General features: G+C 32.0%; 1 protein-coding gene across 1 annotated transcript; it reads right to left on the bottom strand.

Moving 5' to 3' along the window:
- Positions 1-16,045: 16,045 nt before the first annotated feature.
- LOC139847328 (cytochrome P450 84A1-like) lies at positions 16,046-20,770 on the bottom strand. The gene is made up of 2 exons (XM_071836998.1): positions 19,770-20,770; positions 16,046-16,898 (listed from the first exon to the last, which is right to left on the bottom strand). The coding sequence occupies exons 1-2, from the start codon at positions 20,661-20,663 to the stop codon at positions 16,275-16,277; spliced, it is 1,518 nt and encodes a 505-aa protein (XP_071693099.1). The 5' UTR covers positions 20,664-20,770; the 3' UTR covers positions 16,046-16,274.
- Positions 20,771-21,552: the final 782 nt, after the last annotated feature.

The raw sequence follows: 21,552 nt of genomic DNA, 5'->3' as shown, positions 1-21,552 counted from the left end.
TTCCCGATCTTAAGTCAAGCGGATAATAGTCCAGAATTCGTAGATATGAATTTTTGGATGAACATAGTTAATGTTCCAAGAAGAAAATCGTAATGACACGATCTTGATTTGGCAAATTACCAGAATATTTGAAAATATAGAGGTATCAAGATGATATGTTCTTAATATGTTTGAAAATTGGGTAGAATGTAAGAGTCGTGTAAACAGTACATGATGACGGTATGTTCTGTGAATCATCACGTTCCATTAGAAACTCAGCATGACTTACTGTAATATAATCACGTTGATCAAGTGTCATTATATTATACTAACTCATGCTTCAGTTCCCAACACTACTTCAAAAACATTCCTATTTTAAATTCAAATTTTTTTTTTTTAAATTTAGAAACTAACACAGTTTCTTTTTATGTTGTAACGCAGATATTGCGAAGAGATAAAAGATATCGGATAAGAATAGTTGTGAAAATATCTTCAGGAATATCGAAGATATTATAATAAAAGATACGATAATATGGATGATGAAGAAGATTTGTCTGTGCAGGTTTAGAATAAGAAGTAAGGTGTTTGCTAACGATTTCAGTAGACACTGAATCATTTGGATCCTTTGAAGGCAGATTTAGTCTTTGTGATTTGTCCACAGCCTCCTTCATGGTCTGCTCAATCCGTTTTCAGTTTCAAACCTTCTATTTTTCTCAGCTTTACCACCATACTATTCTTTATCATCAAACTTTTGACTGTTAAAGTCGTTTACAGTTTTTGCTGCTTCATCAGCATTTTTCCAATTTCGGAGAACTAGTTCATAGTTTGGGATGTTTTTCAGAAAATTCACATTCGAAGTATGTAAGTCTAGGAGATAGACGTTATATGTATAACTTTTGACGTAAAATTGTCGCGAAATTCAAAATACTGATTGCTAATTCCCAGTAGTTGGTGTGACAATTATTGTTACAGGATGTAGGTGAGTACATGATGGGGTTTTAATGAATAAGTATAGTGGCTTTTCGGAGAGGCTTAAGTCGAAGGTTAATGAAGTTGTTGATAAGTTTACTGCTAATGTGGCGAGATATGAAAGGTTCCCCGGTAACAATGATGAAGGGGTAATTGTTATAATAAGGTTTATTCGTATAAACAAATGAAGGTGATTTGCTGGAGCTGTGCAAAACTGTCTATTTTGGAAAGAGATTGAAAAATTATATTTGGTAATAAATATCAAAGGATCTGACATGGATACGTGTTAAACTATAACTTTGGTTTCGAGAGCTTTTCAGATGCATGACAGTGGGTAATATGTGGTTGGATCATCATCTCGCATGTCTTTAGAAATTTCGAAGTGTTTGAACACATATTGTAATTGTTAATATACATATGATGTTCTAAGATTTTGAATGATACAAATATTTTTGTGAGTTCCATGAATAGAAATGAGGTTCTAGGACAGTTTTGAAGTCAAAGTATAGTTTTGAAAGATGTAGGAATCTAAGAGTGACGATTTCGGTTATATCTTGAATCGAATTCTGAGATTTCAAAATCAGAATATGTAATTAGATTTTGAATGAGTATGGTTGTTTTGATTTTTATAAAAGAATGTATATTGTTGTGAAAGTAGGGAGTATAATGGATGATTTGCTGAATCAGATTCGAAGAATGTAACATATTAATTGTGAATTTATATATCTCTCGGGTATTACCTACCCGTTAAAAAAAATTCACAATTAATATTTTGTACAAAAGAATTTTATTATAGTCTTTATGGAAATATATATGTGTATATTTCTTCAGATGTAATATTGATTTAATGAGTTAATATTAAATTAAACTCATTTGATTTATGGTTAAGGCGAGGATAGATAATTTCTAAATTTTAGAAATTACATAATCACCGTAGAATGTTTCTCCAATGAAGTTATGAATCAATACTTCATCGTTGTGGTATTCCTTGGTATCTACATGGCGTATGACGTCGATGCTCGTGGGACAGATTGTGATGTTGAGGTTTGCGATGCGGTTGTTGTTGGTGGTGGTAATGGTACTGTTGATGGTGGTACTGGTTATGCTGTTGGTGTTGCTGCTGGTGTTTGTAACCTTTGCACCATATTCTCCAAAGCCACTACCCGAGCGCGAAGCTCGTTGACTTCTTCTATTACACCGGGGTAATTGTCGGTTCGGACGAGCGGATAAATAAGATCTAGAATTTGGTGTAGTATACAATCATGACGAGATACTCTGGAAATGAGAGAGAAAATAGTGTTTCGGACAGGTTCGCCGGTAAGTGCTTCAGGTTCATTGCCAAGAGGGCAATGTGGTGAATGAAAGGGATCGCCTTCTTCTTGTCTCCAATGGTTAAGTAGATTACGAACCCATCCCCAATTCATCCAGAATAGATGATGGCTAATTGGTTGATTCATTCCGGTCACGCTGCTTTCGGAGCTCATGTGGAAATCCATATCGGCATAGCTGTCGGAATCCGAGGAACTCGAACTGGTTGAGGGATCCATCTTGTATGATCAGGGAAAGATTTTTTTTTGGTATGAAATAGATTGTAGAATTTAGATTTGGTATTCTTCAATACATAATTTACATATGTATATATAATACCAAAATCCCATAAATTACGGAGGAATCTTTGAAAGATGTCAGTCAAAGTTCACAGTAACAGATATGCTAAGATAAGAATTCGTCTATACACTATTATGCAATAAATGTAGGAAAACGCGTCTAGACTTAAGAATGATAAGCAGGTAATTTCCTAAGGATGGTAAGTAGATGATTTTCGACTAAAAATGATAAGCAAAACTTTTGACATGCAGACAAGGTCGAAGTCCAGACTCACTAATGCATCTTAACAACTATCAGTTAGACACACTAATGCAAGACCTGGTTCGCTAAGACCACCGCTCTGATACCAACTGAAAGGACCCGTTCATATACATTATAAACGATTCACAATAGTTGATTACATCGCGAGGTATTTGACCTCTATATGATACGTTTTACAAACATTGCATTCGTTTTTAAAAGACAAACTTTCTTTACATCAAAAATTGATGGCATGCATACCATTTCATATTACATCCAACTATAATTGACTTAATATTAATCTTGATGAACTCAACGACTCGAATGCAACATCTTTCAAAGTATGTCTTGAATGACTCCAAGTAATATCTTTAAAATGAGCTAATGCACAGTGGAAGAATTCTTTAATTCCTGAGAATAAACATGCTTTAAAGTGTCAACCAAAAGGTTGGTGAGTTCATTAGTTTATCATAATCCATCATTTCCGTAATAGTAATAGACCACAAGATTTCAGTTTCTATAAATATCCGTACACTCGCAAGTGTATAAAAGTATTCTATAAGTTGTAGGCACCCGGTAACAAGCCTTAACGTTCATGGTTTACCCTCTGAAGTACACCAGATCAGGTGTGTTTAAAATAACCTCGAAGTACTAAAGCATCCCATAGTCAGGATGGGGTTTGTCAGGCCCAATAGATCTATCTTTAGGATTTGCGCCTACCGTACATAGACAAGTAGTTTAATGTTTACCAAGCTAAGGGTATATTTCTGGTTTAAACCCACATAGAATTAGTTTTAGTACTTGTGCCTATTTCGTAAAACATTTATAAATCAGCGCATGTATTCTCAGCCCAAAAATATATATAAAAAGGGAGCAAATGAAACTCACAATACTGTATTTCGTAGCAATTATGTATATGACGGCACTGAACAAGTGCAGTGTTTGTCTCGGATTCACGAACCTATATTAAGTATATATATTTATATGTTGGTCAATATCTGTCTAACAATTTAGGTCAAGTCGTAGTGTATCACAATCCTAATGCTCGAGACCGACATGCAAAAGTCAACAAAAGTCAACTTGACCCAAAATGACTTCCAAAATCTATACATGTTTATTATATAACTTATATATAGTAGTTTTATATATTTAAATATATTTATCAGATCTTATTATACTAAATAATAAAAGTCATTTATTAATAAATAAAAATTTATATTAAAATTCATATATGATAAAAATATACTTTTATATATCTCAAATAATAAAATTTATAAAATTCACTTAATATCATAAAAATATAGTGGTATGTATTATTAATGTAATTACATTACGTGTGGTAAAAATATCTTTGTACGCATATTTATTTGATAAAATAATATTGATAATAATAATAATGATAAAAATAATAAAATGATAGTTTCAATAAAAATATTAATTTTTAGTAATAAAGATAATTTTAGTAATAACATCAACTGATAACAGTTATAATAATCGTTTTAATAATAATATTAAAATTAATGATAATTCAGTTGACCATATCTTTTAATCCGTTCATCGAAACCACACGATTTCTAAATGAAATGTTATTAATTTTTTCTTCAGATTTTCAACGACATGCATATCATATAACTTATCTCAGTAGCATATGTATCAAATTCGTGATTTATCATAAACTATTTAATGACGAAACTAAGCATACAAACATGCATAATCATATATACTCGAGCACTAGTCAGGGATACACTATTAATATATAAAAGATAAGATATGAATGCTCACGTATCAATATTGTGATTCAATATTGCAGGAAAGTACGTAGACGCAACGAAAATGATAAACGTTAGGTTGACCTCACGAGCAATACCCTCGATCAATACCCATAACCTTCATAGCTATAACCCATAATTTCCTTAGCTATATCCCATTTGAAAACTTATTTTGAAATCGTCTGAATATAATTCCGTCGTAGTATTTTATGTATACTAATAATATCTTGAAATAGTACTAAGTAAATATATATATATATATATATATATGTAACTCGATTGAGAGAGTTTAGAGAAATATATTTTCAAGTTTCTATGAAATAATGAAACCTATTGAATTCTATTTATAATAGATTTTTGAATTATTAAAGTGAATTATTAAAGTATGAATTATTAAAGTAAATTATTAAAGTATAAATTATTAAAGTGAATTATTAAAGTATGAATTATTAAAGTGAATTATTAAAGTATGAATTATTAAAGTGAATTATTAAAGTATGAATTATTAAAGTTAAAGTAAAAGTAAAGTAAAGGTAAAGTTAAAGTATAGTAAAAGTATAAAACTATGTACGTATAATACGCGTATAAAAATATATATAATATTAATTTAAATCGTTATATATATATATATATATATATATATATATATATATATATATATATATATATATTTAATAAAATAAAATATAAATATCGTTATCTTTATCATACTGGTTAAGTAATGAGTTGTCAAAAAAAAAAAATAGATTTCTTAAATCACAGTGGACCTCATAACATAGGCCCGTAATCATATCATAATGTATCTGATAATTCAATCATTTGATATTATCTCTTAATTCTGTCGATAAATATATCGAAACAAATATGTTTATGTAAAGTATCATATATCTAATACTTTGTTAATGTTTTCAGTTAATATTTTATATTATATATACATATCTATATACACATAATTGTTCGTGAATCGTCGAACACGGTCAAAGGGTAATTGATTACATGAATGTAGTTCCAAACTTTTTGAGATTCAACATTACAAATTCTGCTTATCGTGTCAGAAACATATAAAGGTTAAGTTTAAATTTGGTCGGAAATTTCCGGGTCGTCACACAAGATACCAATTGTTAAGGTTCGATGGAATGCTCGTAGAGGACCCGAGTTCACCTGGGAGCATGAAGATCAGATAAAGAAGAAATACCCGCACTTATTTCCAGAAGATTCGTCAACACCTTCTACATCTTAAAATTTCGGGACGAAATTTATTTAACGGGTAGGTACTGTAGTGACCCGAACTTTTCCATGATTATATATTAAATGAAAACTATATTTGCATGATTAAATGTTTCCAACATGTTAAGCAATCAAACTTGTTAAGACTTGATTATTTGAAATGAGTTTCATGTAGACAATTGACCACCCAAGTTGACCGGTGATTCACGAACGTTAATACTTGTAAAAATTATATGATGATATATATATATATATATATATATATATGGATATATATATAGTTAACATGATATTATGATAAGAAAGTATCTCACTAGGTATATTAACAATGAGTTATATACATAAAATGAGACTATTGAATTAAGAAAACTCGAAACGATAAATATAATGATTATCGTTATAACAACGTCTTACTAAATACATATGTATCATATTAAAATATTAATACACCATGTTAACATGTTAACATAAAAATTTAACATCTTATTTAAGTGTAATAACAATGGATCAATTACATTTAAAAAGATCGTTAACTTAAAGGTTTCGAAACAACACTTACATATAACGACTAACGATGACTTATCGACTCAGTTAAATGTATATACATATAGTGTATTAAGATGTATTAATACACTTTTGGAAGACTTCATTACATATATCAAAGTACTTCTACTTAACAAAAATGCTTACAATTACATCCTCATTCATTTTCATCAACAATTCTACTCGTATGCACCCGTATTCGTACTCGTACAATACACAGCTTCTAAGATGTATATACTATTGGTATATACACTCAATCATCAGCTCCTTAGCAGTCCATGTGAGTCATTAAACATGTGGGAACCATCATTTTGGCAACTAGCATGAAATATCTCACAAAATTACAAAAAATATTATAAATCATTCATGAATTATTTACATGAAAATAAACTTACACATCCTTTATATCTAATCCATATACCAACGACCAAAAACACCTACAAACACTTTCATTCTTTAATTTTCTTCATCTAATTAATCTCTCTCAAGTTCTATCTTCAAGTTCTAAGTGTTCTTCATAAATTCTATAAGTTCTAGTTTCATAAAATCAAGAATACTATCAAGTTTGCAAAATTACTTCCAAGCTTTCTAATCCAATCCAAGTAATCATCTAAGTTGAAGAAATCTTTCTTATTTACAGTAATATATCTTTCTAATACAAGGTAATACTCATATTCAAACTTTGATTCAATTTCTATAACTATAACTATCTTATTTCGAGTGGAAATCTTACTTGAACTTGTTTTCGTGTCATGATTCTACTTCAAGAACTTTCAAGCCATCCAAGAATCCTTTGAAGCTAGATCAATTTTTGTTACTTTCAGTAGGTTTACCTACTAAACTTGAGGTAGTAATGATGTTCATAACATCATTCGATTCATACATATATAACTATCTTATTCGAAGATTTAAACTTGTAATCACTATAACATAGTTTAGTTAATTCTTAACTTGTTCGTAAATAAAGTTAATCCTTCTAACTTGACTTTTAAAATCAACTAAACACATATTCTATATCTATATGATATGCTAACTTAATGATTTAAAACCTGGAAACACGAAAAACACCGTAAAACCGGACATACGCCGTTGTAGTAACACCGCGGGCTGTTTTGGGTTTGATAATTAAAAACTATGATAAACTTTGATTTAAAAGTTGTTCTTCTGGGAAAATTATTTTTCTTATGAACATGAAACTATATCCAAAAATCATGGTTAAACTCAAAGTGGAAGTATGTTTTTCAAAATGGTCATCAAGATGTCGTTCTTTCGACGGAAATGACTACCTCTTTAAAAAATGACTTGTAACCTATATTTCCGACTATAAACTTATAATTTTTCTGTATAGATTCATAAACTTAAGTTCAATATAAAACCATAGCAACTTGAATCACTCAAAACGGATTTGAAACGAAGAAATGACTTGTAAAACAAAATTGGATAAATTTGCTAGTTTTAGCTACGAAAATTTTGTAACAAATCTAGACTAAACATATCCTAACTAATTTATATTGTATTATACATATTATGAAATCTTGGGATACCATAGACACGTATACAATGTTTTGACATATCATATCGACCCATATATATATATATATATTTCGGAACAACCATAGACACTCTATATGCAGTAATGTTTGAGTTAGCTATACAGGGTTGATGTTGATTCTAAAATAATATATATACTTTGAGTTGTGATCAAGTCTGAGACTTGTAGACACTGGGTCGTGGATTGATTCGAGATAATATATATTGTTTTATTTATGTACATCTAACTGTGGACAACTAGTTGTAGGTTACTAACAAGGACTGCTGACTTAACAAACACAAATCATTAAAACGTAATAAAAATGTTGTAAATTTTTTTGAACATACTTTGATATATATTTACATATTTGTTATAGGTTCGTGAATCGATCAGTAGCCAAGTCTTACTTCCCGACGAAGTAAAAATCTGTGAAAGTGAGTTATAGTCCCACTTTTAAAATCTAATATTTTTGGGATGAGATTACATGCAGTTTTATAAATTTTTTACGAAATAGACACAAGTAATCAAAACTACATTCTATGATTGAATTATTAAACCGAATATGCCCCTTTTAGCTTGGTAGCCTAAGAATTAGGGAACTGGCCCCTAATTGACGCGAATCCTAAAGGTAGATCTACGGGAACTAACAACCTCCATTCTGGAATTTGGAATGCTTTAGTACTTCGAGTTTATCATGTCCGATAGGTGTCCCGGAATGATGGGGATATTCTATATGCATCTTGTTAATGTCGGTTACCAGATGTTCACCATATGAATGATTTTTATCTCTATGCAGTTTGCGAAATGCCTGATATGAGATGTGTTATAAAAATGAAATCTTGTGGTCTATTATTATGATTTGATAATATATAGGTTAAACCTATAACTCACCAACATTTTTGTTGACGTTTTAAGCATGTTTATTCTCAAGTGATTATTAAGAGCTTCCGCTGTTGCATACTAAAATAAGGACAGGATTTGGAGTCCATGCTTGTATGATATTGTGTAAAAACTGCATTCAAGAAACTTATTTCGATGTAATATATTTTTATTGTAACCCATTATGTAATGGTCGTGTGTAAACGGTATATTTTAGATTATCATTATTTGATAATCTACGTAATGTTTTTTTTTTAAAACCTTTATCGATAAAATAGAAGTTATGGTTGTTTAAAAAATGAAAGCAGTCTTTGAAAAACGTCTCATATAGAGGTCAAAACCTCGCAACGAAATCAATTAATATGGAATGTTTATAATGTATATGAACGGGACATTTCAGCTATCCCCCTCAAACTAATCATTTTTCTAATTATTTATGCAGGTCGCCTACAGTCCAAACAAAAATACTTGGATTGTTGATAGTGGGACGTCCAGGCACATGACAGGAAACATGTCTCTGCTGCATGATGTTAAATCAATTAAGGGTGGATCTGTTTCTTTTGCGGGTTATCAAGGAGGGTTTATAACTGCTCAAGGGATGATTTCAAATTCCTCGGTCAGTTTCGACAAAGTGAGTTAGGTAAAGGAAATGACAAATAACCTGCTGTCCGTTTCTTAAGTGTGTGATAAGAGGCAAAAGTTTTATTTGACAAACAGCAGTGTTACATCATGAGAAAGGATTATAAAGTTCCTGAAAATATGATTCTTATGACGGCACCTAGATGTCAAGATTTATACATTCTTGATATGTCAAAGGCTTATGTAAAGGCATCTACATGGCATCAGGCTTTTGTGTCCAAGGCTATTGAACAGGAGTCTATGTTATGGCAAAAAATGATGGGTCACTTAAGCTTCAGGGAAATGAACCATTTGGTCCACAATCGTTTAGTGGAAGGGGTCAATGTAAAAGGGTTTCATGCTTCTGATGGTTGTGTGCCGTGTAAAAAAGGGAAGCAATCTAAGAAACCACACAAAGTTAAGAAACATCATTCCATTGATACTCCTCTTGAGATGCTTCATATGGATCTTTTTGGTCCAGTTAACAGGAAGAGCATCACTGGACATTCCTATTGCTTAGTGGTTACTGATGTGTACTCGCGTTTTACGTGGGTTGTGATGCTAAAAAGTAAAGCTGATACTTTTGAACAAATCAGGTTGCTAATCACGAGACTGACAATGGGACAAAGTTTAAGAACAAGAAGATGGAAGAGTATTGTAATGAAAGGGGAATTCAACAATAGTTCAGTTCACCGTACACTCCACAGATGAACGGTGTCGCTGAAAGAAAGAATCGTACCCTAATTGAGACTGCTAGGACCATGCTAGCTGACTCGGAATTACCAGTTACCTTTTGGAGTGAAGCAGTGTTGTGTGCGTGCTATACGATGAATAGAGTACTTATTGTGAAACGTCACCGCAAGACATTTTATGAGCTGCTACTGAAAAGAAAACCTCACATCAAACATCTTGAACCGTTTGGTTCTCTTTGTACCATAATGGTTAGAGATACAGGTGGGTAATTTAATCCAAAAGCTGTTATAGGTAGGTTCTTGGGTTATGGGAATGCGTGCAAATGGGTTTATAAATTGAAATCTTGGTGTGTTGAAGAATGTACCGAAATTGATGTTCAAAGACATGCAGCAATTCCAGCTGGTAAAGGGTGTACGTGGCAGTTTGATTATGAAAGTTGTTTGATTCGTTCAATCTTTCGGAGGATGACTCTGATGATGAAGAGATTGCTGCACAAATAATGTATAACATGCGTATCTCCGCTGAACGTATATCTGATGTGCGTGTGAAATCTCAAGTACCTATTATGACTAACGATAAAGCACCAGCGTCAGGGCCAGATGATGATGAATCAGATTCTAGTGAGTCCGTTTCGGCATTAGAGGAATCGACATTACAATCTGAGGGGGAGGATCTGTATCTGGATGAAGTTTATGAGGATTTGGTGGATGAGGAACCCACTAGAACTGTACGTAAGGAACTTGAGGAACCTATACAAAAAATGAATGTGGACCCGTTCCAAACTAATAAAGATGACACTACTGAAACAAGCGGACTGAGACGGTCTGGCCGATCGGTATCTATTCCTAAACGTTTTGATGATTATGTTATTAACCCTGCAGGTGTTTCAGGTGCTAATACAGGTGAACCTTCTGCTTCGGACGAGCGTGTTACACCCTCTGCAAATGTTGTTACTACTTTTTATACTCAATTGAATCAGACCGGAAGAATCTTCAGGAATGTGTACTGTGCTTTTGTGTCGCAAATCGAACCTGAAGATGTCAAAGAGGCATTGTAGTATGATGAGTGGGTTTCAGCTATTCTGGAAGAACTTCAACAATTTAATCATTTGGGTGTTTGGAGGTTGGTAATACCACCTTCCGGCTGTAAAACGTATGGCCTGAAGTGGGTATTGAAGAATAAGACACATGATCAAGGTATCATGATTCGGAACAAAGCAAGATTAGTTGTTTAAGGTTATCAACAAATGGTAACTGTGTTCTTATGGAGTATGTAATAAAATTGAGATAAACAAAGCCTAAATCGAAAGGTATAAGTTTAAGGTAGCAGCTAATGGCTGACAGGGTTGCTAGAAACATCGTGAGATGCTTCCTGTTCAATCAAATCGAAAGTACATTAAGGTGATAGCGGACAGTTTCAATTTATTGTGCTCAATTAACTACCTAATAAATTTGTGCTATCTGAAGTGAGGACTAAGTTAAGATTATTTACCTAAGTGTGCAAGTGATTTTCAAAAAGTCTGGGAGGAAAGTCTAATAAGTTTATTGATATTCAAAGACTAAAAGTGTAGGTACTTGATAATCAAAACGGAACAAAGAAGTTCCGAATAAAGGAATTGACGATGTTAAACTGCAAAATATAGTTCAGTTCTGATCCCAAGAAAAATGTTGATTAATTCATCTTCTCACAAAAATATGTGTTTATGATATGATTGCTGTATAGTTTACATTCTTGATAGAATAGTTCAGTTTGTTTAAAATGAATAGCAAGTCAATTAGCTAGTTATGTCATGCTTGTGATCTTCACTATGCGGTTAGTTTATTGATTTAATTCATCATAATGTATATGCTTGCATTTATTTTCATAGTCTGCATTTTAATATGAAAAAGACAAAAAGATTTTGTATGTTTTAAGCATTGTTGCATGTTTCACACTTTATAATATTGCATATCATTTGGTGATTACTTCATAAACTCTGTATGTGTGGATGAGAGGGATTAAGCAAGTGTGAAAGAGATCCGTAAAATGAAATGTTCATTAAGTCGGGTATTAGTTTATTTGACTTAGGTTGATATACTATTGGATCTGGTAAAGGTTGGTAAAAGTTGAAATTTTATGGTCTAAATTGAGTAAATAACTAGAGTAAGGGTAATGTGTTTGTTTGGATGAAACGAGTAGTTTAGAGGAGGAAGTTAGAAAAGATGAGAATGAATAGTTAAATTTTAAAATTGTGAATTTGCAACCGGACGGTTACTCAAGGCAACCGCACGGTTACACCATGTAACTGCCCGGATACATAAGATTAAAGGAATTTTGGACTTCATGTACAACCGTACGGGTACACATTGCACCCGCGCGGTTGCATAATTTTTGGCCGGATACAACCCTGCAACCGCACGGTTGCAGGATGGGTATAGATACCCAATCTCAGAACCGTGGATTGCTTGTGCTCACAAATTGGTTAAGTCTAAAATTGTTCAAAATTCACAACGTGCTAAGGGGAGTTTTTGATCTCGTTTCTCTTATTCTACTCGTGTTACTGATCAATTTCATCCATAACATGTATCTTTTCATCCATTAAATCTCTTGTTTTGATTAGTTTTTAGTTTTCATGAACTTTAGATCAATACAGGGATTGTTGATGTGTTTTAACTGGAATTGTTGTTTTAAAATTCATAATTGGAGGTACTAGAAGCCATTCCAATGATTTATTTGATGATCAACACTTGTTTCGTTGTATTTGGGTTTTGAAAACCCTAACAGTTCGGATGAATGCAACCGGACGGTTGTACACTGCAACCGCACGGTTGGGCTGCGACCGCACGATTGTAATATGAAACCGTACGATTGTCTAAAACATCAGTTATATAGTTTTGTGATTTTGAGGTTTCCGTAATTAAGTTTATCTTGTTATAGCATTTCCACATGGCAAACAGAGCATCTCGAAGGGTGTCACGGAGTGAAACTGATAGTGCCATTGCAGAACGGAGGAATTTAGTTGCTGGTCGTGCTATTCTCACTGGATGTCATGTTAGATCTCAACCTGGTTTCTCTGCTTTTTGGAGGGGTATAAGCGCTGGAGCATTTCTTTATAGGGATAAATCTTACTACCCTAAGCTTATCAGGGAGTTCTATACAAATTAGGTGTTTGATGAGCCCAAGGTAAAATGTGTTCATCTGAACATGTTTGGGTACCCTTATGACTGGACCTTAGAGGAGTTCGCTGAGAAACTTGATATACCAGCTGGTGATTTCAAATTCTTCAGTATGAGTAAGGATGTGAACTGTGCTCCTAGAAGATCAACCACTGGCAACTTGTTTTCATCTTTTGGGTTTGTATCGGGTTTGTGTAAACCTGGTTGTAATTGGCAAAGGAGAGGACCTGTTGTTATCAGAGAGGAGAATATCTTGGATCAATACAGGAAAATGATGAGGATCATTAAGAAAAATATTATGTTTCGAGAGGAAGATGATTTGGAACTTTCTGTGACTGAAGTTCTAATGCTGATGTGTCTGGTTAGTCAAATTCCTTTTAATTTTGTTATGTGATAGCAAATCGAATGGTAGAGCTACCTGCGGCTACAGGAAGAGGTCTGCCCTATGGGATGTTGCTTAATAATTTCTTTGATGATGAAGAGGAATTGGTGTATCCAACTGATGAAGAGGAGGTGGAGGCTGAAATCTTGTATGTAGCTTAAATATTTGTTTCATGTTGGTTATGTGTTATCCTAGTTCTTTTGGTTGAAACTCTATAAAGTTCTCTGTTGGTAAACTGTTTTTTTGTATTACTTGATGGAATGTAATTTGGACTATTTGGACTTTGGATTTGCTTAACTGTATTTGTGGTTTAATGCTTATATTATCTAACTGTGTTATGATGCTATGCCTATGATATCCATGCTTAAATGTCTATCTTATGATTCTGAACTAATAAACTGTAAACTTGAACATTTTATTTTTCAGTTTATTTCGATTTGGATGTAATAACGTGACATAAACGTCTTAGTTTTCATGTTATTGAATATGTTTGATTGTGTGATTATTTGTCTTTTGCAAGGGAAAGTATATTTTGTTATTTAAGATAATGAACTGGGTCCTAGGGGGAGTTTGTTGGTGCATATTTAGTCTCCGAGTTCATTATGATCACGTTGAAATACTTTATTGTTTAACTTTCTCTGTTGGAATGCAATCGCACGGTTGTAGGTATGCAACCGTACGGTTAGACAGGCAACCGCACGGTTGCAAGATGCAACCGCACGGTTGCACACGCTGTGTCTATATAATGGGTATTACAGGTTCATTGTTAGGGTTATGAATCCTAACATATTCTACACGTACAATCCGATACCCTGGTGTTCTAGCATTCATCTAAGTCGATCTTTAACACATCTAAGTCGATTTATTCATTAAGATCAAAGGTTTTCATTGGATTTTGAGTATAAAACCCAATAACGAGATTTTCCGCACTCTTTATTGAATCTAAGATCGTTTAATCCTGTTTACACGATCCTACAAAAACAACATTGCAAGGAGATCATGCTCAATTCAAAAGAATCAACACAAATGACTTTCAGGACAAAATTACATCAGCAGACTCCATTCAGACAAGCAATGAATATTTTATTGACTTGACTCCAAAACACCAATACAACTTGATCAAGATCAGCGTCACAACGCCAGCGACACAACACCAACTGGAATCTCAAAAACGACCTCACTTGAACAGATCTGTTATATATATAGGGTTGTACGTCTGTATCCTAGATTTCTAAAAAAAGAACTGGAAACTCAAAAACCTATTAATAAAACCACGATCCACGTTTCACCCTGATTCATATTCCTTCTAAGTCTAGTCTTGCTACGTATTGATTTAATTTTATAACGTACTTATATAGTTATATATATTTGATTGTATTTCTATTGTATTCTTTATTTGTTGGAGGTCTTTATGATAACACTCTCTCTACCTCGGGTAGAGATACCAAAGTGTTGTCCCTTACGGTAATTATGTCTTTGCGGGATTAGCTCTTGAAGTGCACTAACTGACTTCTGCGCGATGATTGGATTGAAGGACTCTTTCGTCAACTCGGCGTTGTTACTTGTTACATGCAAGATCTTCCTTTTGATCTCATGACCTTTATGTGAAATCACGACTTTCATATTTTTACTTTTAATACATGAATGATTTTTTACATCTTATATTCTATATCTCATGAGATTGATTTTTTGTTGTTGTATGTACTAAAACCTAGAAATCTAACATATAACTACCCGAAAGAACGAGCTTGAATCTCCTAAAATATATCCCGAAATATTTCAATATGTATCAATATTTATATTGCTTCAATTCAAATAATTAATAATTAATAATTAATTAATATGTATTTTGATTTTGAATTGAACTATCGATGCGGCCACTTTCTCAGCTGTTTACTTAAAAAAAATATTGTGGGACGAATTGTGTTTTTTATATTTAGCACGATATGATATCGACTTCTTTTTATATAGCTCACACGATTTATAAAAAAAAGTTTTAATTTTATATAAAATGAACAGGTATTCTTAAAAGACAAGGGTACTTCAATTGAAGTTTTCCTGTCAGTAGTGATTGAACTAGAGTTTCATGATTTAATATTCGAATTACATCGTTTTCATGATCTTAAATCTCCAATCTATGATATCTACATCTCACCATTATGTTATAGATTGTATATTAATTAATCTTGTATGTATGACCTGATTTGCACGTCATACATGCATCACGCATCGATCTATGTATTTCACTAAATTTGAACAGTTTACATTTTGTCCTAATATATAAAAGTAAACGTCTATCTATATTCGTATTATTTTTAAGATTTATTTAATTATAGTACATACAATATACAATACTTTTCCGCCTTAACGATAGCTTCAAAGATTACGTTTTAATAGAGCTAGCTTAAATATATTAGTTACGTAAAACTGGAAACAAACACATGTCTCGATCTCTTGCAAAATAAAAAAGACAAATTGATTATGAACATAAAATATACACAGAGTTTGAATTTCAACATGCAAAAAAAGATAATATCTTTACGGTTATTGTTTTGTGTACGTATATCCTTCCTTCTACGTATTATATAAAAACCAAATATAAATTCATAAAGATCACCATAAACACAAAATTAAGAAAACCATTTGGCTCAACATTTTACTGAATTTCCACCCTTTGTTAATTAGTACAACGGGCACAAAAGGCGAGGAGTAGGCACCGCTACGAGTCGGGTTGCTTTTGGCGCCGTGAGTCCGAACACATCGCTCATATCGATCTCACTCGGTTTCATTCCGTCAGGCAACTGCCATGTGAACGAATGAAGAAGGTGAGCTACCGCCATTTCCAACGCATACAATCCAAGTTGCATTCCAGGACACGATCTACGTCCAGAACCAAAAGGAAGAAACTCATAGTTGCTTCCTTTAAAGTCTGGCGCTCCGTTTTGTAAAAAACGGGACGGATTAAATGTGTGAGGATTTTCCCACGCATTTCTATCACGGTTAATAGCATATGTATTAACCATGACACGTGTCCCTTTTGGGATGTGGTACCCACCAACCACTGTGGCTTCAGATGATTTGTGTAGGAGAACGGGGATCGGAGGGTGAAGACGGAGGGTTTCTTTGATTACGCATTTGAAGTAGGTGAGTTTTTCAAAGTCGGATTCTTCTACACGACGATCAAGGCCGACCACATCAGCGAGCTCTTGTTGTACGCGTTTGAGTGATTCGGGGGTGTGCATTAGCTCAGTTAATGCCCATTCGATAGCAGAAGCAACAGTTTCAGTCCCTCCAAACATTACATCCTGTTATGAAAAATTGACATGAAAAATATCACTATTTTTAGGTTAAAGTTTCAACTTTATCACAATATCACATACTAAAAGCCGAGCTTATAAATAATACAGTATAAATTGAGATAAAATGATACTCCTATATGATAATTATAATTATGTACATAGACACATTTTATCCCACATATATGACTTGATCAAATTTCTACAGTTTGGCTTTCCACCTAATAACTTTCTTTATAGTCAAAGGACAATCAAATAAGCATTACTTTTATACCCATTACGAGGTTAAAATTGGGACTAAAAATTAGTAAGGAGCGATAACACCCAAACTAGCAAAAAAATAAAGATTTCTAATATGTAATCATTCTTAAACATATAAGTGTATAACTAATCATTAACTAATGAGATTTTAACTATTCAGGTCGCTCGAAGATTGTGAGTACTTTTACGCGGTTGTAGACGGTCTAATTAATAGGGTTATTCCGTGATCATATTTATCATTTTCTCAATCTCCATAAGATGTGTTATAGTAACTTTTAAAAATGAGACCTTTTGTGATACACCTGAACGTCACCTACTATAATATCCTCTAATTAATTAAACTTCATAGTTAATTAATTGCCAAAGTAGTACAACATATACAAAAGAATACTAGTAAATGAAATGGTCCCTTATTTCGGTTCTAATTAAGCTAAATCCATTAGTAATAAACAAATAATTTGTTCTAACAAATAAAGATTTTGTTAAGAAAATTTGTAAGAAGTTAAAGTTTGTAAGAAACGAAATCAAAATATATAGTTCGTTAAGATGATAATAATCGAATATAATAGACAAAAATTTAGAGAGAAAAATCTACAATTATATATACTCCCTCCGTCCCACCATAAGTCTTCACGTTTGACTTTCAAAGTTTTTTCCTTGTTATGTTTGATCGTAAATATTTTTATTTGTGTTACTCCATATATATTATCTGATGAAAAGTATATAAATAAAATCGCGTTTAAAACACCGAATCAATGCTTATAAATTTTATCAAATATCATATAATATAAATAAATATATTTACAGTTAAATTTAACAAAGAAATACTTTTAAAGTCAAATGTGAACACCTATAATGAAACGAATGAGTATATGTCATGATGAATAAATTCTAAGTTTTTAGTTTTAATTATTTAATATCATTCACTTGCTAAATATATCTCTTACGACTAAATTTAAGAAAAAGATTGTATTAAAAAGTAGGAAAATCATAAACATAGCTCTAAGAGCTACGCGTAATCATTTTTCATATATAAATTAATTAATTTCATTTTTTATAGTTAACTATTGTCATGAATAATACTATATCAAAATTATATAAGAAAATTTAATATTTTTAAAAAAATATTTATGCTTCAAAAATAATTCAATAGAGTTTTAGAAACTTGAATATAGTATATTTAAACGCAACATTTTGTAATATCCCTGTAAACGGTATGGTAATTACTTAAGGAAAAATATATAGTGAAAATAACAACCTAAATGGATTTTTTAACCACCAAACACTAAACACCACCTTAAAAGATGGTTACTTACTAACCATATATAGCCCTGAATATAATTATAATTTTTATCATGATTTATAATACATGATACATTGATGTATTATTAATTTTGTCATTGTCTCTGAAGCACGTTTAGAAAGTTATTATTTAAAAAATGAAGAAGTAAAAGTAAAAAATATGAATAAAATAAGAGTAATTTTTTTCAAATAGATAAGTTTGTTGAGTAGATAAACTTAGATAATATTGAAAAATTAGAATCTGACGTACTACGTTTATTTTAGAGTGAAACAAATTACATACCATAATAATAGCTTTAATATACTCTCTCCGTCCTACTATAAATCTCCACGTTTAACTTTCAAAGTCATAAATCTCCACGTTTAACTTTCAAAATCTTTTCCTTGTTAAGTTTGACCGTAAATATTATTATTTGTGTTATATATTATTTGATGAAAATTATATAAATAAAATCACGTTTAAAAAACAGAATCAATGCTTATAAATTCTTTCAAAGATCATATAACACAAATAAATATATTTATAGTTAAAGTTAACAAAGAACTATTTTAAAAGACAAATGTGAACACTTATAGTGGAACGGAGAAAGTATATATGTCATGACGAATAAATTCAATGTTTTTTGTTTAATTATTTAGTATCATTCGCTTGCTAAATGTATCTCTTACGACCAAATTTTAGAAAGAGATTTTATTAAAAAGTAAGTTTAATCCTAAACATAGCTCTAAGAGCTACGCGTAATTATTTTTCATGTATTAATCAATTAATTTCATGAATAATACTATATCGAAGTTATATAAATAAAGTCAATATTTAAAATGCTTCACAAATAATTGAATTGAGTTTTAAAACTTAAATATATTATACTTAAACGTAAATTTTAGTAATATCCCCATAAAGTGCATGCTAATTACTTTAGGAAAGATTATATATATATAGGAAAATAACAACCTATATTGCTTTTGATAAAATATAGTGAAAATAGCAACCTAAATTGATTTTTTAACCACCAAAAATTAATCTTAATCACCACCTTAAAAGATGGTTACTTACTAACCATATATAGCCCAGAATATAATTATAATTTTTATTATAATACATGATGATACATTGATGTATTATTAATTTTGTCATCGTCTCTGAAGCACGTTAACAGAATTTATTAAAAAATGAAGAAGTAAAAGTAAAAAATATGAATAAAATAAGAGTTATTTTTTCAAGTACATAAGTTTGTTGAGGTAGATAAACTTAGAAAATATTAAAAAATTAGAATCTGAAGTACTACGTTTGTTTTAGAGCGAAAAAAAGTTACGTACCATAATAATAGCTTTAATATTGCTACGAGTAAGTCTAATAGCGTTCTGCAAATCATCCTCTTCGTTAACTTTTCCTTCTTCGCTATAAAACGCCAACATCTCATCCACCATATCATTATCACCATTAATTTTCTTCTCCTTCTTCAAATGTTCATCGATAATTTTATCGATAAATCCGTCTAACGCAGCCCGGGCTTTCGGTAACCGTGTATTCAATCCAGCCGGGTCAATAAACCCTAACCACGGAATAAAATCAGCCAAGTTAAAAGCACCAAATAACTTTGTATATTCTTGTAATATACTAATAAACTCTTCTTTTCCTTCATGACTATCAGAAGTTGACCCGAATGCGGCCCGGTAAATAATATCATGGGTCAGCCCGAATACTAGGTCACCTAGGTTAACAGGACAACCCGAGCTAGCCGCGGTAACTTTGATCATGGACATAACTTCGTCTCGTACCGAGTCCCATGACTCGGCCCGTTTCCTGCTGAATAGTTTCATGACACAAAGTTTACGCATTTGGCGCCAAAACGGGCCGTAGTTTGCGAACGCCATGTCTTGACAGTCGTAAGTGAGGTAGGTGATGGCTATGGAAGCGGGCCGGTTTGAGAAGATGTTGTCTTGGACTTGAAGTACTTCTCGGGCTATTTCGGGTGAGCAAACGGCTACGGTGTGGCTAAACCCCATTTTAAGGTGAAATAAACCGCCGTATTTTTCGCTTAAGGAAGCGAGCCCACGGTGAGTGAGTTGGTCCATCATCAACATGTTACCGATGATCGGCCAACCGGTTGGACCTGGTGGAAGGCGTTTTTGTCGAAAACGGGCTAGAAAGAATAAGGTTAAGAGAGGGAGTATAACGTAAAGTATGATCGTAAGCATATCATAATTCATTTTTATGTTTATATAAAATTTTTTGTGTTGTGTTATGATCCAGCTATCTGATATGATATATATAGTCTGAAGAAGTGCAACTGGGAGAAGGTTGCTAAATAAGTAAAATCCAAGGGACATTATATATTCAGGGAATGTGAAACTTGTTTGAATGAGTTTGAGTTTATTAGCAATTTTTACTTAATTATTGAACAATTAATAATTTAATATTGTCACAAAGAGTATTAGATTCACACTTCATAATTTAAGTTAATTAACAATGGGTTTTAGGCCCTAACGAATAAGATAGGTTATTTAGAAAAAGGTTATTTGCAATTTCTTAGAATGTTAGTGAATTTGATTTCTTTATTTTTCGGGACTTTTTGATTTTTATTTTTGAGCTTATTGTGCTTAACTATCATCACTTCAGTCATGTAATCCTAATCCTCATGTATCTCAAATCTCCGTTGGTGTATGTATTTATAAAAAAATTAGGCCCCTAAAAACCGTATGCCTCGAGTGGTCGATCGGTTACTCCACCTCCGGGTCTTCGCTATACCACATAAAATATCACTGTATGCCATGAACTTTCAAATCGTTTATCTATGTAAACAAAGCGGTACCTAAGTGAAAGTCTATGAAACAACTTGAACATTAAAATTAAAATTCTTATTTAATATATATATATATATATATATATATATATATATATATATATATATATATATATATATATATATATTAAATAAGCTGAATTGAACTAATGGGTAAATGGTTTGACTCTTTGATGTATTTTAATGTTACAGGTGTAAATGGTTAGAAATTATACCATATATGTTGTGAACGTACGATTTTAAAATATTATCCAAACGATAGCGACGTAGATTATACGGAGTATTTGAATAATAAT

The sequence above is a fragment of the Rutidosis leptorrhynchoides genome, chromosome 5 (assembly GCF_046630445.1).
Source record: "Rutidosis leptorrhynchoides isolate AG116_Rl617_1_P2 chromosome 5, CSIRO_AGI_Rlap_v1, whole genome shotgun sequence".
NCBI lineage: Eukaryota > Viridiplantae > Streptophyta > Magnoliopsida > Asterales > Asteraceae > Rutidosis > Rutidosis leptorrhynchoides.
Note: the sequence above shows the minus strand (reverse complement) of the source record. Positions and strands in the feature narration are given on the sequence as shown.

What these genes read in the sequence shown, in the direction of transcription:
- LOC139847328 (XM_071836998.1), bottom strand. Translation starts at nt 20,663, where the DNA reads ATGAATTATGATATGCTTACGATCATACTTTACGTTATACTCCCTCTC. An exon ending in ATATTAAAGCTATTATTATG is followed by an intron (nt 16,899 to 19,769) that starts GTACGTAACTTT and finishes TTTTCATAACAG; the next exon opens with GATGTAATGTTTGGAGGGAC.